This window comes from Pezoporus occidentalis, unplaced genomic scaffold, assembly GCF_034315485.1.
Source record: "Pezoporus occidentalis ecotype Australia unplaced genomic scaffold, CSIRO_AGI_Poc_V1 ctg18, whole genome shotgun sequence".
Classification (NCBI taxonomy): domain Eukaryota; kingdom Metazoa; phylum Chordata; class Aves; order Psittaciformes; family Psittacidae; genus Pezoporus; species Pezoporus occidentalis.
Window position 1 is genome coordinate 11,267,582 of NW_026913640.1, and position 23,535 is coordinate 11,291,116.

General features: G+C 40.2%; 1 protein-coding gene across 10 annotated transcripts in view; it reads right to left on the minus strand.

The window, feature by feature from the left end:
- GRIA4 (glutamate ionotropic receptor AMPA type subunit 4) overlaps positions 1–21,554 on the minus strand; it is a 217,457-nt gene extending 195,903 nt beyond the window's left edge. For 4 of the 10 annotated variants that reach the window (XM_062615342.1, XM_062615341.1, XM_062615340.1 and 1 more), the window contains exons 1-2: positions 21,345–21,554; positions 19,998–20,156 (exon numbers count right to left, since the gene is read on the minus strand). In XM_062615342.1, coding sequence (XP_062471326.1) covers positions 19,998–20,156; positions 21,345–21,432 — 247 coding nt within the window. In that variant the 5' untranslated portion in view covers positions 21,433–21,554. The remainder of the gene's footprint in view (positions 1–19,997; positions 20,157–21,344) is intronic. The other 6 variants (XM_062615344.1, XM_062615345.1, XR_009964150.1 and 3 more) reach the window with 5 other exon arrangements.
- Positions 21,555–23,535: the final 1,981 nt, after the last annotated feature.

A 23,535-nucleotide genomic window follows, 5' to 3' on the forward strand; every position in this document is an offset into this window, starting at 1 on the left:
AATGGACTCAGTGGAACACCCTGTTTTACCCTGCTTGCTGTGGTGCCCTGCATCTGTACTTTATTACCTATTGAGGGTAATGGGCTGTTAGCTAAGTAGAACAGTGCTATTAATGGGTTCTGTTACGATATAATGCTTCATTAACGGAGCTCTCAAAGAAATCAACAACTTCAAAACTCCCATAATCAATCCAATTTAATCTGATATATGCTCTGTCAAATTGCATTTCAAAAGGCTTTTAGGATACCAAAATTCAGTTATCTAGTAACAGCATTAGCAATGTTAATTTTCTAATCAGAATGCAAAATCATTAATTATCCATGCCTTCCTTAAGTAAAAGAAGCTGCAGTTCCTAATCAGTAACCCTATGGATCCTTTGATGTTCATGAGTAGAAAGGGTACATTCTCTTCTGGAAATACCTGTGAGGCTTTCATTAGTGCTAGTGTGTGCATTGAACACATAATTACTTCACTGGGACCCAGCCTCCCTCAACTTTGTGTCCCATGCTACCACCTACACCTGCACAAGGCTGATTCTCAACAGTGTGAGCAGCACTCTCTGGTGGTGCCCACTTCGAGGAAACCACACTTGGGGATCAGTCTCACCAGTCCAAAGACGCTGGTGTGCCACCATGGTTTGCCTGTTCTTATGTCAGCACAGCACTATATAAAGACTCTATAATTGCAGTGGGATTGGAAATAGCTCCCAAAATAAGAATGATAATTTTGCCCCAAGCAAGCATCCACCTATGTCCAGTAGTGGCCAGAAATAAATATTTCCCATGAATATTCTCCCATCACTCAACTATTTACAGCTACTGGGTGCTTCCAAGTGGTTTGGCCTTATGGATCTCTTCTCCCAGTGTGCAGGTAATCTGTACTTGAATCCATGCAAACTTTGCGCATCCCCAGTTTTCTTCAGAGAACAGTCCCACAGGTCTACCACTCACCATGCAAAAACACATCCATTTGTTTGTTTTGAATCTGTTGCATACAAACATTGAGGAAATGCAGTAAAAATATATGGAATAAATTAGTTTAATTTACAGCATTATTTCTAAAAGCCTGAAAGTTCATCCCGCTCTCTGGCAACAACTGTTTCCATACCTCAACTGTTATAAAAAATTCTGCATGTATATAAATTTTCCTTAAACAACAGCCCAAAAACAAACAGAGGAATTATTTTCAGATTTATTTTTCAGGCAAAGATTAATGTGTGAGAAGCTTAGATGACATATTTAATAAATTATTAAAACAGAATTGCAAAGCAATAGCTCAGTGACTGTTCTTGCCCTTTACAATCAGGGAATTAATTTTGCTGGCTAAAAGTGTACTCCATGCTCCAGAAGTACACTGTCTTAAACTTGATGATAAACCGACAGGCAATTGTACAACTCACACTAAAATTAAATGACAGCTTTAATGGTACTAGGGAAAATGAAACATTTTTCTAAGGCTATAAACTTGTTCATGACAACTATAAGACAAAAACAGAAAGTGTGCATAAAATTCTATTTTTACAATAGTAATAGATTGTCATTTAATAGCTTATTGGCTCCCTAAAAAAAAAATCCTATTTTTCAGACAGGGCATCTCCAGAGAACGAAGACAACCATAAAACACAACCATCATGAAGTTTCTTACACCTATTTGTAAATATATAAATGGGTCTCAAATTGTGCTCTGGCTGTCAAGAAGCTAGTCGGAGAATTTAGTTCCTCCCAGTCCTGATTCCTTGGCCTCCAGCATTTCACTCTTCCCAACTGTTAAATACTTGTGCATTGGCCTAAAGAACACTGAAATGCTTTGAAATACTCAGCTTAGCATTTACAATTATGCTTAACTTTACAAACTCACAGAATTGCAATGGCTTTGACTTCAACAGATTTATGTGAAAAAGTCTGAAAACAAATTTTCTCTGAGATGGGCCTTGAAAAACAGTACTATCTGTACCCTGTTTATAAAGAAGAATTTGCTAAATGCACGTTGGATGGATCATAAAGCAATGATTATTTTTACTTGTAGCTTGCCTGACCAGTGCATTTACTTTTCACTGATAGAGGATAATTTATTTGTGAAGTGCAAAAGTGTTCCCTTAAACTCTCAGAAACGTGGAATAGGAACATGCCCTGAAATAATTATTGGCACTGAATAGTGCCAATTTATGGCATTTCCTTTTCTTCAACTTTTTGTACATTTTTGATTTTTAAACTAACAGATTGTTGTGGACAAGAACATCTACAAAACCTGAAACTTCTGTCTTCAGCACACAGATGATTAAACCATTGGAAAAAGGACCTAGAGTAATTCTGAAACACACATGTACCTAGGAGATGCTTCTGCACATACAGCACATATCAAATCTTTCTGAATTTTTATACAAGTGATAAAAGAAGGGGATTTTGTCTGATTCTATTCATTTTACAAATTAAAATGGAAACAGAAGATGATGGTAAAGTCACTTCACATGATTACTGATTCTGTAACTGGGTGAACCCCTGTATGTGCTCCAGCAGATACCCTTCTGACCCTTTTTTTTCCAGACCAAACTAACTGCCTTTGACACACAGTGACTCAATTGGGAGAAAAATTGAGCCCTATTTCTCAGAAAAGTGAGGAACAGCATCTCCCATTAGCTATCCAGCTGCTGAAGCAGTAGGTGTCTTCAGCACACCACTGCTGGAAATCAGACCCCAGATGCCTGACTGGTAGCAAACAACCCAGACTGTTTCTGTTCTCTCTGGCAGCAGCCATGGGGAGTGATCCTGCTGCAAGGACCACCTGCAATAGAGGCCAGCCTTGCTCTGGATCTCAGCTCTCAAGACCCCATCACAGCACACAGAAAGCAAATGAATCTGACCAGCAACTGAAATAGTTTGATATTCCACATAAATCATGGACCCTTCAGAAACTTAGTTAAAGGAAAATACAAACACCTCTGAAATCCCCTTGGTGAAAAACACCAAGGAAGCCAAAAGCTTCTTCTCCCCATCAACTGGGAAAAATACCAGCTGTGAAGAAAAGACTAAGGAATGCTTCTGAACCTCACATATATAAGCAGGTGCGTTCACAGTGGGCAGTGGGGTATGCAGCTTCCACTGGGGAGCAGGTGTGCCATGCCCTTGCCTTTCTTTGACTTTTTAAAATGACAAGAACCTTTTCCATTCAATAATGTTCCTTCTCACCTATGAATTATGTTCCCAACGTGCATGACACGGAGTGAGGAAAGTAAGTCAGTGGGCTGGTGGGGGGCCAAGGAGCCTTGGTCCAATCAGTCAAAGAAACACCATGTTCAGGAGCGCTGTAGCACATTTCCACCTCTAGACCTACACACAACTAGCACATTTTATTAAATGCTGTTTTCAATGTAAGTGTCCAAGGACACCTCCACACAAAAAAAGGGATGTTATGAACAAACTGAAAAATTCCTTTATGTCCCACTACATTTTTCATTTAAACTGACATTTCAAACTACGGATATATATATTGCACAGGTGTCATTTACTCACCTTTAGGTTAAAAGCATTCCCAGTTACAATAATTATCTGTAATGATATAAAATTAGGTACTCATCATTTTCTTATAGCTGATTACTTGTCCAAAGCCAACCTGATGGTTAGGCAACAGTGTACTCTGCTATACAGACTCACATTACAGCTGAATAAGTGATACACTGCATATATATTACTCTTCTCACATGCTACTTTTAATTTAGCTTGAAAAAGAATCACTGAAGTAGATGATTATATGTTTACAAAAGAAAGACTGTGAAAAGTTCATTACCTAAACATGGTTTTATGCCATTAAATCAATGACATAGTCTATCTATCCTACCACCCAAGCAGATAAGCAGTTCCTGGAATATTTATCATGAAGTCAATTAAAATTATATATGCAAGAACAAATGGAAGGGACATGATTAAGAAATATTTTATTCAAAACGTCCAGATTTTAAATGGGTGCTGCTAACCAACTAGAGAAATATTTGCTGCAGAAAATAACAAAACATTAGGGCTGCTCCTCTAGTTTTTGCACACAGCAGTTCACGTTGTACTTAAAGCTCAGTTTCAGAATTCTGAACATTCATGATGGATGTACATTTGTCCTATTTCCAGCCCTTCTTCCCGGAACAACTTTGAGAGTTCAAGCAAAATATCTGCAGCAAGACAAAATGGAGGAAAGAAAAATGCCACACATTCTGTTCCAGCATCTATTACCATCTCACAGTCTTCCATTTGTCTTTCCTGTACTGCAAAGACAGCCTGGTCTATTTGTCTACCTCTTATTAATGAATTATAAATATACTTGATAATTAAAATTTGGTATTTACAATCCTGGCTATGCTGTGGCATGGTGTGTGACTTGAAGCTGTCACACTGTGTTAAAAGCAAGGTATGCAGCTCTCCAGGTCTTCTGGCTGCATTTCAAGAAGTCTTGCTAGAAACACTTAGCAGATACGCTGTTAGGGCACAACCACGGTGTATTAACTCTGAAGAGTAAGAAAAAAACTCCCCATAATTTCAAGGTGTACAAACAAGCACTAGCTATTTTGCTTATTAAAAAGTCTGAAAGTTTCCCTCTGAAATCACCTATTTTTGGAGTCACATTCACCTTAGTGGTTGCAATTGAGCTTTTAATGAAAGTACTTGCTGCAGTAAACCTGGGGCTGATAATCAAGTGTTTATAGGCTCCTACCTCTATGGAAGAGCAACTGATAACCTCTCCAGCCCTGCTGCCTGAGGATGAGGGTGGGCAGGCAGCAGGCAGTTCATTATCTGGACCGTAGCAGCCAGACACAGAGATGGGCACTGCTCAGCACAGGCAGCAATGGCACAAGATGGAGCTTAATGTAGTTTTGCTCCAATATTCCCAAATAGCTGCAGCCCTCCATGGCTTTAGTACAATCCTAACAGCTTAACCCAATCTCCATCCTAAAACAAGTCCTTTACCCAGGTGTGTGCAAGTCCCTTCCTGAGACCAAGCTGGGCTGGGCTGGGCTGGGCTAGACAGGGACACCAGCACCCTGCAGCAAGAGGAGCCATAAGCCCTGCACAGGAGCACTGCCAATTCTGATGGTGAGGCAGCAGCTCCTGCACAGGTCTTTAATGACCTGTAAAACAGCATGAATCCACACAACGCCTGCCCTGGTGTGCCTCACTGAAATGGAAAGCACCAGCTTTACCCACATTCACCCACTTTGGAGTTTAAGGGATTTTAAGATTTCTAAGATTCATACAGGAGATTCTTGGCTCTTGATTTTGAATATGAGATAAACCAAAGCAAAGCAAACAATTAAAAAGGCCCCGACAACAAAGAAAAACCATCACCCCAAGTATATGTGAAAGCCATTCATCTTGCTCACACCTGATCACATCACTAACCCTCTTCTAACAAACACTTGAATGATCGAAGGACACTAATTTAAAGACATTTTCTGTCCACACTGAAGAAGGGCTTTCCTTCAGGTTATAGTTTGTCTATTTGACTAAAGACTGCCTTAGTCACAAATAACAAAACCCATTGACTACAGCATACAGCAGCCTTTTCCCTTATAAGAAAACTCTTTGGTGTTTTAGGTTTACACCAGTCAGTTCCTTAGTCCTTAAGGAAAAAATACTTCACTTTTACATTGTTTCAGTGAAAACTCAACCTCAGCCTGAGGAAAGGCCCTACCTAAGGACAAGTGTAAAAGAAACATGGTTTCCATTTCCCACTCCTTCCCAGGAAATAGTGTATATCCCTGCACACTTGTGCCCCTCGTCCTTCTCCCCACTGCTGAGTACTGGAAGACAGCACTACATCAGGTGGTTCACTGAGACTTGACCCCCTTTGCCTCCAGCTGCCCATCCTCTCTTTTCCAGGATGCCCTCATTACTGCCTAGACCCAAGAGATCTGCTGTAACCTCCTGACACCCAGAGTGTGCTCTGGGCACTACTGCGGATGACAACAGAGCAGCAAGAGGGGCAGAACAAACTGCTGAAGATGACCATTGTCCTGGGAGGGTGTGGAGTGGGACAGAGTCGACTCAATAAACACTTCTGCAACGAATGTGCACATCCCCAAACAGCAGAAAAATGTAATTAAGTGATAAGTAGAGCACCTCAAATACAGTTAAATATACCAGTTGCTGCTCTGGGACAGATTTGACTCTGGGTTTACATCTCTGCAAGTTCTGAGAACTGTCTGAAGTCTCTGAAATGTCTCTCGCCTCCACGTCCTGTGAGGGACAGCAGAGCACTGAGCCAAAGCTTTGTCCCAGGGATTTCTAGCTGCTCATCCTTTTGTTCTCACACTTGGTGTTCTAAATATGCAATAGGATGAATATTATTACAGAGTTATTATTTCTGTCATAAATTTTAAAAACTACCTATATGAATAACTGCAAGTTAAAGTCCTTCAGGGACTATAATAAATCCAAAAGATGTCTAAGTGCTAGATTTAGTATTTTGATCACTGAATTAGCTACAAGAAATGTGAAAATGCATGTACAAAAAAAAACCCAGCTCTCTGTTAACTGTACACATTTACACAGACTTCTGGGCAACAGTTTCAGCCAGAAATTAACAACTTGGTCCAAGTAAATTAACTCCCATCCATGCTTTGAATGGAGTATTCGGATTTGCCCTGCCAGGATGTATGATGCGTCAAGTCTCTTCAACATCTCTTCTTAGAAAGCATCTCCTAAATGTTTACAGTTATCAACATAAAGCCAAAACAGAGAGCTTTAAAGATGTTTCATAGAATCATAAAATGATCTGGGTTGGAAGGGACCTTAAAGACCATCTATTTCCAGCCCCCTTGCTATTTAAACGTTTTGTAAAGCTTCCTCTACACACATGGAAGAAGCCAAATAAGATGTTTTTACATGTGTCTGCCTCTGCATCACAACCTAAGACACCATCCCAAAACATTGTAGCATAGCTTCAGTGACCTGTCCTTATCATTCCAAATCTTTCTTGGTGACAAACACTGTCAACAAAATGCATAATTTGAGACACAAGAAACAATCCTAAGAAAGCAAGAAGTTTGAGCTCCAGAAATCAAACTTGTGCTCAAATTCTCTCAAAGATACTTCTCAGAAAGCCAGAGCGCAGGCATAAGTCATAAATACGTACAGGAGGCCACAGAGGAGAAGAATATAAGTCCCACCCTTGTTTTGCTCCCTATGTAGTTTTGCTCACTTGGCCCCTCTCCTGTGTGGTGTGTAGTTGTAGGAGTAAAAAGCCCCAGGAAGCCCAGGTTTGCCAGCCATTGTCTCTCCCACTCTCCTTATGTCCTTGGCACAGCCAAATGGAGATGGAGTTACTTACTGGGTAGACACTGGAGAGGCAGAATCCAGCAAACATCTGCTGCAATCCTTTGGGACCACTGTCTGGTGTTATAACTTCCAGGGTATTAGATCCAAAACCATTAATTTGCACTCTTGAAATCATGCATCAGGATAGCCAAATTAATTGAGGTGCCAAACACAGCTTTTTCAATCATAGATGCCACAGATGCAGGGAGATAGTTTGATGCATTCCTGTCTTCTGACAGGTTTTGGATGCTTCCATCTCTGTTTGCATCTACTAAGAGAGGTGATAAAAAGAAGCAGGCTTTCAGTAAAAGCTCGAGTTGTTCTGTATTCTTAATGTAGACAGTTACAGGCTGCCACCACCACGAGAAAAATAAAATTAAAAAAAAAAAAATCAGATTTTAAATCACTTTGCTATTTTTGTCTTGGTGAAATACTATGGCAACAGCTTACTATGGTCACACACATCCCTAAGGAACTTATCATCACAGCACTAACAATAGGCACAACACTTTGAAAGATTGACATTGAACTTCATAATTCTAATTAAGTGTTGAACACTTTTCGGGGGGGGGGGGCAGGAAAAGGGCCCAGAGGATTTTATTTCAGTAGGCAAGTAATGCTGACTTATTGTATCAATAATCCAACCATTTGCAGACAACACTTTCATACATGGGACCAGACAGGAAGGTAGCACATTATCTTAATGCACATCTTAAGAAACCAACAGGCTTAAAGCTACATCTGTGTGCTATATTTTTTGTTGCACACATTTAACTCTCACTAATGGTCCTAAGCCTACATAATGTGCAGTCAAGAATGGAAAACACCTCATGTAAGCATGCTTCCTCTGAACTGGAGAGACGACCCTTTAATGTTCTCCTGTCTTTTATAGCCACACAAGAAAAAAAGGCCAAAACCAAGACTTTCTTCATGCTGCTGATTCCCCACATGTACATTCTCTTTCATTACTTTATTTGTGCAGTCAGTTGCTCACAGACTTTAAAAGGAAGGTGGCATTACAGCCCTGCTTGACCATACCAAACATAAAGGAACAGGAATGTGAGGCCATGGAGAGCTGTTTCTCAAGGTGATGCTGCTGACGAGGGATATCCACACCTTTTCAAAAGGGTAATGTTATGCCAGATCCCACTTTAATCTCACAGACCCTGTAAGTACAAGGAACTGAAATAATTATTATTATCTGATTATTGTAATTGCCCAAAGGATTTCTGCTACTCTCCCATTTAGCACAGTATTTGAAAGTCTGACAAAGAATATACGACTAACGTGTGAAGCTTTGGTGCCTGCCAGCAAAGGATTCCCTTCATAAAGAGTAACTGGAAGAATGATAGGCTTTTTGGGGCTTTCATCAGGAAATAAAAATACAGGAAAATCTGTCATCATCCTTCAACATCTGTCAAAGACCCAGAGAAGAATGGAGGAAAGGAACCTAGTTCATCTGATAAATTGTCTTTTTAATACCACCACTCCCTCCTTCCATTCACTTCCTTAAAATATTTAAGTCTTGGCAGTCCTGGAATAATGGTTGGACTTGATGATCTTAAAGGTCTTTTCCAACCTAGTTGACTCTGTGATTGACCATGATGGAGTCCAAGGCAGACTTGGGGTAAGACACACAGACATGCAAATAGGCAAAGTTTTTCTGAGGTTGTATAGGATGTCGTATCTTTACTCTTCAAGAAATTAATGGTTTATGCTCTGTCCCTTTCCTCTGTCCCTGCAGTAGTTAAGCTGATGTCTATCTGTAATCAATGTATCACAGAAGCCACAGCAGCCTGTCCCAAGCTGTGTGGCAGGAGGGGCGTGTGTGATTCATTCCCTGTGATGCCCCATGATGCCTCCAGTACAACAGAACTTCTCCAGTGATGCAGAGCTCAGGAAGCACCATGTCCACTGCTTTCACTGGTACTGCTTCTTGCAGACTGTTCTGATTTTGTCATGAAAAGCAGGGAGGGGAGGAGGATAGCGGATGGAAGAGAATTTTCCCTCTGTCTCTGAACAGTATCTTTTAGTTTACACTCTTCCATGACTATTACTGTACTCCAGTGAACACATGGACTAGCTGTTACTTCTCCCTCTGTACTAACTTTTCAGCTCAGCACAACCTTAAAGTTTTTCAGTCACATTAGCTCACACCAGCTATAATCCCTACCTCACATGTATCAGCCACACCTTTCTGCTTTCTTTTCAGAGGTACAGAATTCCCCATTCAGTGAGCACCTAGTCCTTCCTCTATTCTCATGAGTCTCCTTCCCCATCACTGAATAATGCTGGTTTATAAATACAGAGCTCCTGCTGTATCTTGAACCCCTTCTCCCACCCAACGGGGGGTGAACAGAAGGTGTACAGCAACTTCAGGTGAAAGGTCTCAAACTCATTTGACACCTTACTCCAAGCAATTTATAATTTCCCCAGGGGTCCCCGAAGGAAGGGGCACCAAAGAACCAGCGCAGATCCACCTCCTGCCTGGGATCCAAATTATCACAGCCACCTGGCCAAACCTCACCAATTACACTCTGCACACACACATTTGCGTTAACTGTGACTGTTCTTTTTCTGGGTTAGTTATCTGAGTAAGTATAAAAACACTTTGTCATTTTCCATCTGACTTTAATAATAACTGAATAATAAATCATTTAAGCAAATTATTTAATGGATGGAGTAGTAGTACACAGGATACTGCAAGTACAGCTATTAGTATACCAGAAATTAATTAGTTAGGTCTTGTGTTGCTATGTCTCTCTCTTTTAATTACTCGTGGTATAAGGAAATAAAAGGTTTGTCCTTTTTTTCATCTTCCCATATACATGTGTTATTCAATATAGTGCAACAGATCATCCAAGACAGCTATGGGAGAATTTCTTGTATTCCTTTATTCAAGCTTTTGCTTTCTGCAAATATTCTTGTGTATTAAATCTCATTCATCATCATGTTTGTGTTCAGGCTGCCATCTCCTCAGACACACAAAGTAGATGACACCAGGGACTTCTAAAGCTAAATTCATAACTCTTGGTATCTTAAGCTAACAGCCCAAACCCTCCAGGTGAAAGCAGTAATAGATTCACATCCTCTGTGGCTCACAGAAAGTGAAATATGTGTAACACACATGACCATTAAGTTGCATTTGCAGGTAGATGAGTCTGATAATACAAATAATGGGGATCAGTGTACACTTCTCAGCAAAAACATACTTAATGGTCTTTGAACGTATTTACCAAGCTTATATTACTATTGCTTCAAACCATACTCCCTGCTGTGGGATTAGAGATGTTATTTCTTAGGAGAGGGGGAAAACCCCACCATTTGTGTCCACTGGTGGTATTATTTTTCAGGGGAACTTACATGTCATGCTGTGGCATAAGCCTTGCTACTAAGGGTGTGCAACACTCCCCCTATGCACAGCCAAGACACAGCACCAACCAGCCAGAACAAACCTCAGGGGCCTCTGGGAACTGCACAAGTGTGATGACTGGATACAAATCATGCATTTGCTCATGCAGACTATGAGCAGATCATGCTCATGGTATGTCTCTAAAGACCAACAACAAACCCAGTAGGCAAGGGCTTTTTTCTGCTTGCCTACTCTGTATGACTCCTACATTTAACACAGATATAGACAGTAGGTGATATGTCCAAATGATGTGTTGATGGCATGACAGTTTGCCTGTGATTCTTTCAGTCTTTAGTTCAAGACTGGACTTATTTGGAAAGAAATTACAGGTTGATAAAGAAATTAGCTGAGGATAGGTGACTAGCACGTCACTGGTCAGACTGGGTGATTAAAATCGTGCCATTTAGCCTTAGAACACAATAACCTGTGAACATTATTACATACTATCCACTCTCCTGTTTATTTTGCTGACCTTTACTTTTTCTTCTTTGAAGCAATGATGCTCAGAGCCATCACACAACATTTCATCCCCCAGACTGCTTGCACATCTTTTCTGTATCATTTGTAAGGTCTTGTAACTTGGAACACTTCCATATGGCACTATTCCTGACCTGCCAGCCACACACTTCCATGGGGCATATGTAATCCTGCAACAGATGCAGACATATGTCGTCCCAATACACCAATGTCCTCTTATGCTCTTTTCCTTGCATGTTTACTTGTGTCTCCAGACAGTAACTCTAATTCTTACCTAGATAATAATGTATCACTTACAGTATTATCCTGTTGTTTTTATCACCCAAGATAGGCACTGAATAAGGGTACCTATTTTAAAAAGAGAGCACCTGAGAATGAAAACCCTCTGGTAAGGTCGCAACTGGAGGCCCCACAAATAGCTAGATACAGAGACTGTGTTAACAGGGTGTGCAAGCAGCCGCAAGAGTCAGCTTCCTACCTGGCTTGTACTTCCTACTTGGAGGAGAAGTAAGAAAAAATCCTGTGCCAGCCAAGAGCATGTGACTATTGATTTTCAAAGGAAATTATCCTCCCAGCTGCAGCGGTTTTGAAAAGTCTGTTCTTAAAGACTCCTCTCAGTTTAAATGGATGGAAATGACCAAGGCTTGGAGGCCTTCATCAGCAAGCATCTCCAGGACAGATCCACACTGAAAACCAGGAGGAAATCACTAGTTGAAGGTCCTACATGAATCTGCTGAGACTGTGGGTCTGTAAAGTCTTGGTCCTTTTTGTCCCATCAGCTTATGTGAGAAAACAAAGGGCAAAGTGTGCTGATGTACGTGCGCATTTTTAAAAAGACTATAGATTTTTACTCCTGAATTTTACATTAATGGGTCTGTGTTTGATAAAGTGATTTTCACTTATCCGCAATAACGTTTTCCAGACCTGAACACAGCACCATCCAGACCCATATCTCACATAAACTAGTACTCTGAAATACTGCTACTGTAAATCAGGAACATTAAAGTAGAACAGGAACCTTTTGCAGGCAAAGAATATGCTACAGTTTGTACTCTTTGCTCTACAAGAATTTCCTCTGTTTCCCCTGTCTCTACCTTGAATATGTACTACATGAATCATTTTACCCACTAAGGAAACACATCTGACCCTGACATTGAAAAAAAATCCATGTCGTGTCAGCAAAATCTTTAACAAGAAGAAATGAAGAATAACATGTAACTTTGAAAGCAATTATCAAACCCAGAATATTTTGTACAATAACTCCAAATTACTTTGTATCATAATTTCTTATACTAACATAGGCATCGCATATTGCACCACAATGTGAAAATATAAATTCCATATCTGTTTAGAAATGGATCTGAAAACCGAGGCAAACAATGTGTAAAATTCTCAGTTCTTTCCAGCAATTAACTTTCACTACCTGTGAACACTCCTAAAACATGTATTTGATGGATACACAATGAGTATACCCAAACTGTACTAAAAGGTGATGAGCAAATAAAAATGAAGTTCAAATTCTGTCAGTGTAAAAGCGTACTACACAAATACTTCATAAAAACAATTGGAAGAGCATGCATGCAGAAATGGAACAGAAACAATCCCACAGAGGGGCTGCAAGGAACTGTAATGAATAGTTAAATGTTGATGTATTTTAAGAACAGTCTTCAAAATGTGTTTAAAGCCCTTCTCTGCAAATAATCTAACAAATAAGCTGGTGAAAAGTGTAAGAGCTTTTTGCTTCTTTTGTGCTCTAGTTGTATGTACAGAAAAAAAACTGTAGTCACAGTTATGTTGCCCATGACTAGAATAATGCAGATAGATGCTGCACAAGACTGCATTTTTCAGGAGCTATGGCTGTATATAAATACAAGATTGAGATAGCCTGTGGAACACAAGAAAACAGTAGTCCAAATTACATTCTTTTAAATTAGGCAATTATGTACCAGGGGTCCAATTTCTAAATTGTTGTTTCTTTTTCTCTTTTGTTTTTTTGTTGATTTTTTTTTAATTAAATATAAGAGGAGTTAAGCACTTTCTTTTTAAAGTTTGAGCTATGACATGAAAGAATGAGAACCTGTTCACCTTGAAAAAGAGCTGATTCCTACTATTCCTTCATTCTAATGGGTTGCTGTCTGCAATCCCTGATCAGGTAGAGTCCCTGTTTAAATCACAGACAGCTCTGTCTAGGGAAAAAAACTGCAGGACAAGGGCCAATATTTGAACTGGAATTTGTTAATGTTAGTGTAGCTGGCCAAAACCCAGCAAGAACAGTAGCTTTTTAGTAAATATCCAGGTATATCCCCTGGAGTCCAACATAAAGTTTATCTGTAATCAGCTTCTGAGGAGCGTGGTGAAGAGGAAGGTCAGGCTGGGTCTTTACAGTGCACTGTCAAGACAAAGGTGATAGGTATGTGACACTCTGGTTCCACCTTTTTACCGTCAGAAACTAGAAATGCAGAAACCAGCTGTGATTTTTTGAACAAGTCACTCTGGGAAAAAGAAGAGGGAAGAAACAAAGTCCTCACAATGAAGTAACACTATTGAAATAAGACAGTTGACCTACGCATTATCACACTGCTAAGGACAAATTTTCCTAAGTGCTCAGCCGTAAGCAGTTCCCATTGGGAATGCAGGGGCTGCTGAGAACTCTGGAAAATACTAGAACATTTCTGAGTGCCAAAATGTAAGACAGCCTCTGTATTTGAACTTGGTGCCTAAAAACAGATATCGCTGATACGGAAGTTTTAAGAGTACTCAACCCATAACTGCATTAATGAACAACTGAATCCATAGCAGCACTGCTAAAAACCACTAAATCTTTAAAATAAAACCATAAAAAATAGTTATTTTAAAACCCAAACTAGATACAAGAAGATCATAAAACTCCTGAGAAAAATGGTTAAAAGCAAATCAACAGCAAAATTTCCAAACAAGACACTGTGATCACAGTCTTGAGTAAATTTATTTTCCCAAATTCAGAGGAACTGTTCTTGATTAACACAGGAATAAATTATCCAGCTTGACTTTGTGTCCCAACACGTAACTTCAGTATGCCCACCTAAGCTTCAAAAGCAGACTGGTGCTGTACTTGTCCAAAACCTTTGCCTTAAGCCAACTAGCCAGATTAATGGAAATCCATAGAGGCGGCCAATTTTTTCCTTCTAATTATACTGGTGCAATCATATGGAGTTCTTCAGTTTTGCGCTAGCACAAGCTTTATCCCCTTTAAATCAGTCATATATTAAAGAACTATGAGAAAAGATTATTCATTCCACCATGTTTAAACCCAAAGAACTTCACCTGCTCACCATCTGAATTTGCACAATTCATGGTAGGATCTAAACCATTAAGAAATGAAAGCAGAAGTCTTCCTCTCTCATGAACAGGAAAGTCTCAAAACAATCAAGACCTAAAAATGAAATGCATGAGCTATTTTGCCTAACATACAAACTTAGATTACAATGATAAACCTGGTATTAATCAACTTAATTTACTTCTTAAGGGCTCTGTCCTACACAAAGAGGTACTGCTCTGCATTAGCTTCTGCAGGAAAAACGAAGAAACACAGTCTTTGTTAATAATCCTCTAAAACGAAGATTAAGTTATTTCTGTAGCCTGTAATAAAGCTTTTGAGTTTACATTTTTAGCCAGTCCAGTAACATACTTGGACAAAAGTCTTGTTTCACACCAAGGAAATACATGTTCCGAATTTTCAGTGAAGAAATCTGGCTATATTTCAGCAAAAGCCCATCATTTATTATCCCAACAATAACCTTGAAAATTAAACACAGGCTCTGATATGTGGGATTTATTGATAGTTAATTTTCTCTTTGCTGTACAGTTATTTACAAGTATCACATTTAGAGCTGTGAAACACTTTGAATATGGGTCTTCATATATCTTAAAAATATACAGAATCTTTCTTATGGCAAATTACACCCAAATACACATATATCCTTTGATTCCATCAGCAAGTGCTAATAATCGAAACTTTAAGAGAAATTGTTTTCAATAACTGGAGTCTAGCTTGAGATAAACTCCTTGTATTAAAGCAAACCACTCACTTGAAATTGATCCTATTTTAGAAAGGTTCAATTTAATCCAGTTCCATTTTTCTAACCAACTGGCACACTGTTTGCCTTTCAGTTCAAACCTGACCGTATGGTATGCCTTTATGGTAACTCTCAATATACTCTAGACTGCATCCTTGAGAATATTGTACTGCTCTCAATAGCAAAATACCATGAAACCCTCACTTCCTAAATAAGGAACACCGTGGTTTTAAATTACACTGATTATTAAACTAAGGTTACATTCCTGTTGCTAAATTGAGTTGTAATTATAAAGCAGAATTAATAACTAAATTTAATGAAAATCCCATTATGATGTAGCTTAGCAAATCAATCTGAAACTGCTTTAAGTAAAATGACAGTCACAATATAAAGGCAGTACTACATTTGAGCCTATTTCCTCAGCTTTTGGGTTGCCTCAGCAGAAAAGTTAACTTCAAAATGACATTGCCTCTCCCCTCAGTAGCAAGAACAAGCCTAAAGACAAGCCCACAGAGAGGGCAGGGTGATAAGAGAAGTTCCTTTCTGTCAGGAGGGCTGCCTCCGACCTTGGTGGATCTCACTGAGAAACTGCATTCATGCTGGTGAGGCAGAATCAGGCCCTCTAATTTCAGGTCATCAACCCCATGTTAGTCCAGAGAGAATAACACTCAAAGAGAATAACACTTGGGAAAAGAGGAAAGTTATTCCAAAATACAAAATTTTTAATTCCATTAGGTTTTTCTTTTTCTAATCCATGTGCCATATAATAAACAAAATTTTATTTTGGGGGTTTTGTATCTACTGGGATTAAAATCTACAAAGAACTGAGTTGTGCAAAAGGTGAAACAAAAGGAGTGTCTGATTTACCCCAAATTACACTCATTAGGAATATAGTCATCTCAGAATACAAATGTAGTTAAACAGACTCAAAACGAAAAGCTTTATTTTTAGTATGAAACACTGATGAAAGACTTGAATCGATCTCTCTTCTTCCCCATTTAGCCTAATCCTGCACAAGAACTGCAAGACTAGTTATACATTAAGGATTTTTGAAACTTCAATGGAAAATTTCTCAACCACAAGACAAGAGATGTAAGGCAAATAGTTCTTTGTAAAATTATGGATCTACCTCAAGAGTATGCAAGCAGGTTTAATGTTGACCGCGTTGCTGAGGTATACTAATGTAATATAGACAGTGAATGGAAATGAGAAAATTACTTCGGATTCAGCTGAAGAATAAATATACACAATCATCTTCAAAACTCAATGCATTGCTCCAACATCTGAAATGGAGCTGAAGGTAGATTTGTAATCACAAGCAGGATTTCCTGCTAATGAGGTGCAAACCAATGTACGCCAATAGTCAAATGTTTCAGCTCTGGTGTCTTGTGCTCTGATGAGTAAGAACCTTGTACTACTCATGTTCGCAATAATTTCAGCTCTCTCTGTCAGTAAAAGAGATACTCTGAATAATGTATGTTGTGCAAAAGAAATGAACAAAGTTTAAATAAAATAGGCAACGGGAAGGGAAAAGGAAGAGGACTATCGCCAAACTCATAAATCAGATCAATTTTGCTAACTTACACCAGAGTCTATCTGCTTAAGAAACCCATTTCATATCCACTCATGATTTAGAGTAAAATTACTAATGTTCTGGGCCCATTTGAAGAAAACAAAAATTGTGTAAGATAACCATTAGAAAATAGATAGAAACTGAACATCCAAAATTATTCCAGTTTCAAAAGTACATGCGTGAATATTTGGATAATTGGTTTTATCTAATTAAAAGAAAAAAATATTCAATTTTTTCCACTGTTGTAGTGAATTATCTGATAATATGCCATCCACAATCATCTGAAATACTCTGTTTACTGTCCCTAACACATGCAAGGGGTCAGGCCCTGAATCTTCACAAGTAACCTCTGCAGCAAATGGGAAGAGAAATAGAGGTAACCGGTCATGTCTTAGAGCTTTATGCTTGAACTCACATGAATATTCATTGCAGCCCAGCAGCTCTAAGGCTTTTGTACTGTATATCTGGGGACGTGTGCACTGAGTAATTTCTACACAAATGGCAAGATCCAAAGCCGCTGTTTCACAGTGGTTTAGCAAAGAGTTATCATTTCAGATTGCCATGAAATGACTTAATTCAGAGCTGATGGTGGGGGTTCTTTAATTAGGTTAGAAAATCTCACACATCTGTGCTTTAGAAGCCTCTGTCAAGCCAGCAAATTCAATCACATGGAAGTCAGTGTCCTCCAGCTATCAGACAATTGATTTTTGCAGGATTCTGCTCATATTTAGCTTAAGGGACATGCAGTATGTGCATTCAGTTGCCAGTTAGTTTGCCTAGATTTCATTAGGAGATCTGTTGTTTAAAAAATACTCTTCAGTATTAAAATGCTTCAAAAAAGAAGCAGCAGTTGGATTATTGGCACGAGATTGCAAAATGTGAAATAAATACAAACTTGAACTAATGCAAACATACACGTTGGTTTAAGTGGGAAGTACGGACTTAAACCTATTTAATACAGACATACAGAGTTATACGAGCATGCACACAGATAAACGTAAACATTTACTTTCTTCCTCTACCTTTGCCTCCCCCCATACTGTAAAGATTCGTCATCTCTGAGTCATTAAACTCTTTGGAACTGAAACTAGATTCAGTTAAAATAAAATAAAAAAAATCAGGTTATGAATCACTATTTCTGTAAATGACAGAAACATCAAGGGACAGGTTTTCCTCAGTTAAAACAGTGCAAGGTAAATACAACTTAAAGTGGCTGGAATGAGAGAGAAGAATCTGCTGTGAATAGTATAAATAAGTAAAGTTTTGGGCAAACCCTTTTTTAATCTATGGTGTTAGACTTACACAGAGAAGTGGTTCAATTTTAGACAATTTTGATTTATGCAAGACAGAATTAATCCACCAATGTTCAAACAGATATACTGTGCAATGCCCTTAATCCAGAAAGTAACAATAGCCTCAGAAATTATCTGGCAGAACTGGATGTGTAGGCAGAATGTAAAATAATTGACTTCACCTAAAATTACTGATTTCAGTATACAAAAATTTTAGTCCTTTCCTCTTCACAAAAAATGAAAGTTTAAAAAAGCTACCATGTCATTTGTCTTCCTGGAATATACAATCAGTGCCTGCAAAAGTTGACATGCATTGTGATATTTTCTCAATGAACTACAGCTGCATAGATCTTATTCCTTCCAGTTTTAAAGCACCTTTTGAAATGTTTTCTCCTTATGGAGGTTGATATTGATTTTCACGCTAAACACAACTAATACATTGCTTAATATAGAATTCACACTTAATGGGACATCAATCTTTCCTGCATAAAATGAATGGAGCCATTTTGGCAGCTCAGAAGCTTTTCCTGTTAAAAAAGGTGGCAAGGTCATCCTGAAACTTGGGAGTACCAAACTCATATAAATAAATTTACCAATCATTCAATAAATTATATATGAGAAATGCACAGTACATTGTATGTTTACATATTAAAAAGTGACACAGAGTGGCTGTGATAAAGTGGAGAGAAACACAGAACTTAATTTAAAGGCATGATGAACACTAAGACCTCCTCCAGTATATTTCTGTTTTACACTCAGCAGCAATGTTGCTTAGGGTATCTACTCCCAGAGGCAATTCACTCTTGAATGAAGAGGAGGAATTAAGGAACTTAAAAGACCACAGAAGAAAACCTATAAAGTCCTAAAATATGAACATGAAAGTAGCAATGCTACTACGATTTCAGCTTTGCCACACTATGTCCCACTGTCTTACATAATAACATGAATTCCTTTTCCTAAGCCAGACCTACATGAAGATAAATAGAAACAATGTTTTGCCACTACTGGAGATCAAGCCATATCCAGCACATGCTTAACCAGCGCTAAGGACCCTGAGGTGTTTCAAATATAGTAAGTTCAGCTAATATACTTTGCTTCTTTAAAAAAAAAGAGGAAGAAAAAGTAAATGTTGCCTCATTTGATAAAGGCATTTCTTTTTCTGATTTTCTCTCTGGTGTATGTGCAACTCTATGTGTGCAGGTGAGTGTGTATAAAATATATAGTAGGAAGAGAATATTTGTTCCAGTTGAGGTGGTCTGTGAAATCAAGTAAATCAGATACTAACGTGATTTGGCACCAATGTATGGATGCATAGAGACATATCCACAGGATGTATGCATTACGAAATGATAAGAGACATTTACAACCTAGAATATAAGAGCAGGGCTGCCTCAAGTGACATCACCAGATCAACTGCAGCGTCAAACAACTCAGATATATTATCCTGCACACCACTGCTTCCCTGTCTCCTTTCCAGCCATTAGAAAAGCATTTGTGAGCACAAGTATTATCGTATGTTTTCAAATACAGGCAAGGCACACCATACCCAAAAGCAACCAAGAGGAACTGGGGGTGTACGGACTGATTGAAACATTCATAATTTTTCTTTACAACAAAAATTCATCTCCATAGAAACTGGGAAGCAAGAAACTACAGTAATAACACTAAAGTAAATGTCACATCAGGTTAGTCAGCAGAAGGCAGGAGAGGGGACTTTGCTCCACTTAGAAACTAGCACAGATTGCCGCCCCTTTTGCTCTTCTGCACAAGGTATCTATACTGAAGACAGACTTACTGATGTTTTTGCAATACAAGATAATGATGTGATTTCCTGTTATTTCCACTGCAATTTACCCATAAGGTGGTCAGATAAATGGCATGTTTACTTACAGGCATTTGTTACAGCAAAGCTGTTAGCTGTTTCAATGTTGTCTACATGAGGAACCAAATTAAAAGGTGCTTCGGATGCATTGGGGCTGGTGTTATGGAGAAAAATTGCTAATCGAAAAGCAGTATATTCCTGATCTGTGTTCCTGATGAAGAGACCACCTACAAAAAAACAGAAAAAAAAAGGCAAAAAGCAAAGGAAACAGCGTGAATTATTTGCAAGCTATTTACTATCTTGTAGCACCAAGCAACTGTCTCTCCCAACGCTGCACACTAAGGCTAGTCCTATGACTTTAATGGATAAGGAACTAAACATATTCGTAATCACAACCACTGCCTTTAAATCACTGTCCTCAATCGATTTTAACCTCCCTGATGCATTCATGCTTCTCTTCTGACTTCTCAGTTTCCAGCCTTTCATACATAAATACCCAGATTTGTCATGATTACAGTGACCTTTTAAAGTGTTTAGCCTCCATCTCCCTCATACGGAACACACTGGTAAATCAGCTACTCAACAGCCTCTTACATTAAGTGGCAGGCTGATTAAGGGGAACGATGCTTTCTGGATTACAAAAAAAAAAAAAAAAGAAAAAAGGAAAATAACAAACTCAGTGTAGGATAATCTGCACTGAACAGGAATATAATGAACTTTGCTCCTCTGCAGCCATGTGCAGGCAGGGAGCAGCTCAGCCTTGTTAGCAGCATCTCTACAAGTCCACGAGAAATGATGCAGTGATGGAGCTGAGCTGGAAAGAATTCAGCTAGCTGCGTCCCATCCGAAACACGTCTGAAAGAAGGGGAGCAAGAGGAGATGGGAACGGGGTGAGGATGGGGCACTGAACTACAAGGACAGACCTACAAAACCCTAAACTTTCCAACTAGAAGGGAAAGAATGGCAGCGCTGGCTTTTACCCCCAGCCCTGCCAGCTACCGCATCCTCCCGGCGCATGTAACTCCACATCCCACTGGAGCCAGTGAAAGGCGGGGGGTTCGGAGAGGGGAGGAGAAGGGGGAGTTTAGGCAGTCAAGGGACATCATCCCCGAGCCCCTTCCTTGCTTACCAAGCCTGCTCACCCCCGGAGCTAGCGCGAGTTCTGCGAAAGAGAAGCATCCTCCCTTCCACACGCGAACGCACACACGCACTGGTATATACATACACACACACACAGATGTACACACACACAGACGCACACGTACACCGATACACGCGGATTTCTTCGTGAAGGCAGGGAAATGGGATGGTGTTGGAGGAGAAATCTTTAAACTGCCTCGAGAGCCTCCTTCCCAACTCACTTTGCAAAGGACTGAACCCCTGGACACACGCACACAGCCCAATACAGCGCTTACCTATTTGCACACTGCTAGGAAAAGCTCCCATTGCTAGTCCCCAAAAGCCAGAAAACAACAAGACAAGCTGTCTGCAAATTATCCTCATCTTCTCTTTTGCCTCTCTGTCTCGCCTTCTCCCGCTCGCTCGCTAGGTGCTGCTCAGAGAGGCATTGAGGACGAGGTGGCTACAAACAAAATCAAGAATTAAAAAAAAAAAAAAAAAGAGGAAGGGGGAATAAAAAGAGAGGCTCCCTCCCTTCTTTCCCTCTTTTTCTCTTTTTTTTCAGTGTGTTCTTGTGTTTTAGTATCTGTTCGTTGTTCTCTCTCGCTGCCGCTCCGCCTCTCTCCGGCCGCCGCTGCCTTTTCAGCAAGCCATGCCGCCGCGCCGGATTTTTCCCGCAGTCTCCATCGCCGGGGAGCGGTTTCTGTCCGGCTGCAAGCCTTGCACATGCAGAAGATGGTGGTGAGTTTGGCGGCGGGGGGGAGCGGCTAGTGGCGGCGCGGCGGGCGGACATGCGCCGTGAGACAGCCCCCCCGCCGCCGCCGCCGCCGCCGCCCGCACCGCCGCGGGCGCGGAGCTGCCAAGCGTGCCCCGTTCTGCGCCGCCCCACAGAGCTGCCCGCGGGTTCTGCGCGCACTACGGCCACCGCGGCGGCGGCGAGGCTGGTTGTGTTGCTTTGGGGTTTTATTAGCAGTATTATCATTATTTCACCCCGTTTCTGCCGCTCGCACATCTGCGTGCGCGCAGCGGCGCGGAAATTTGTGCGGCAGCGGGGGGAGGGCGTGAGTGCCAGGCAAGGTCACTGCCCCGGGCTTTGCGCGGGGTATGGGGAGAAGCACGACCGCTGCAGCCCATCATTCGCGCGGCTGGGGCTGGCGTTTATTAAGTACCAGTTATTATTAATGAAGGTGGCTCTGCGTGTGCTGAGATGCTGCGGAGCGGGGGGGACGCAGCTAGACAGACATCCCCACCACTCCGGGGGACTCAGGGCCGCACGGGAGCAGCGGGACCCCCGCCTCGCTGCCGGGGTTTGCGGCAGAGGATGGAGCAGAGGGACGAGACTAGGGAAGCGCTCAGCGCTTGTGGGCACTCATGCCAAAAGGAGAGAGCAAATGAAAGGAAAACTTCGCTGCTCCTTTGCCGCCTCCTTTCCTCTCTCTCTTTTTTTTTTTTTACTTCTATTTTCCCCCCTTCTTTTATAGCTGTTTTTTTTGTTGTTGTTGTTGGGGGGAGTGTTCTTTCTCCTTTTTTTTTTTTTTTTTTTTTTTTTGCTAGACCCTTATCTTTGGTGCCTTTAGATTTTTCTTTACAGGCTTTGGAAGTTCCCCAGAGCAGCTGCCAGAAGTCTGGGGATATTGCAGTTAATTATTAAAAGATATATATAATAAATGATAGGTAATGAAATCATCCAACAATAGCTGTATGTCAGGGAGGGGAGCTTCTAGTTTTACATGTGGCTTTGTGGAGAGATTTCTGTCAGTCACAGGGAATGATTGAAGCTCAAATAACTTAATTTTAAAATGTTAATTTGCAGTATGAAAGAATATTGATTTTTAAGGCAAGCTTTGTGGCTCTGTGCTCAAACACACACATTTGCTCCAAGACCAGAGTTTTGCCTGCTTTCCTGAAGGTTTACTTTCTTGGTTTATTACTACATCCTGTGTTTCCAGGCTCTGGAGTAAAAAGACATCCCCTTTAATTGCTGCAGAGGGTGACAGTGATTTTTGAAGCATGACTGTGGGCTCCTCAGTCTAGCCAAAAGAGCAAGAAAAGAACACTGAGAGCAGATATATATATAAACTTGTCTGCATGGGCATGTGCAACTGTGTGTGACTCTGTGTTTGGGAAAGTGTGAAGTTCCTGTAAATAAATCACTCTTTGAAAGACTTCTTTGCAGATCACTGGCAAACAGACTTCACCTGCATTTCAGAATACTCATTCCTTTATTTTTCAGTAACTCTTCTACTTCCCTTTACTTTCTTGTCACGTATTCCCATCCTTCCTCTCAATCTGCAGGCTTGTGCTTCACATTATTTACCCATGGCTTTTTGTGACCTCTACTTTTGCTCTTGTGTGTCTTTCTTCCCATCTTCCTTGCCTTGCTTCCTTTGTCTCCCTGAATTCTCCTCAAAATTTGGTTCCTCCTTTCTTCTGTCCTTTAGTATTTAACTTTTTGACTTTGTAAATCCAAGTAAAATGTAATGAAAA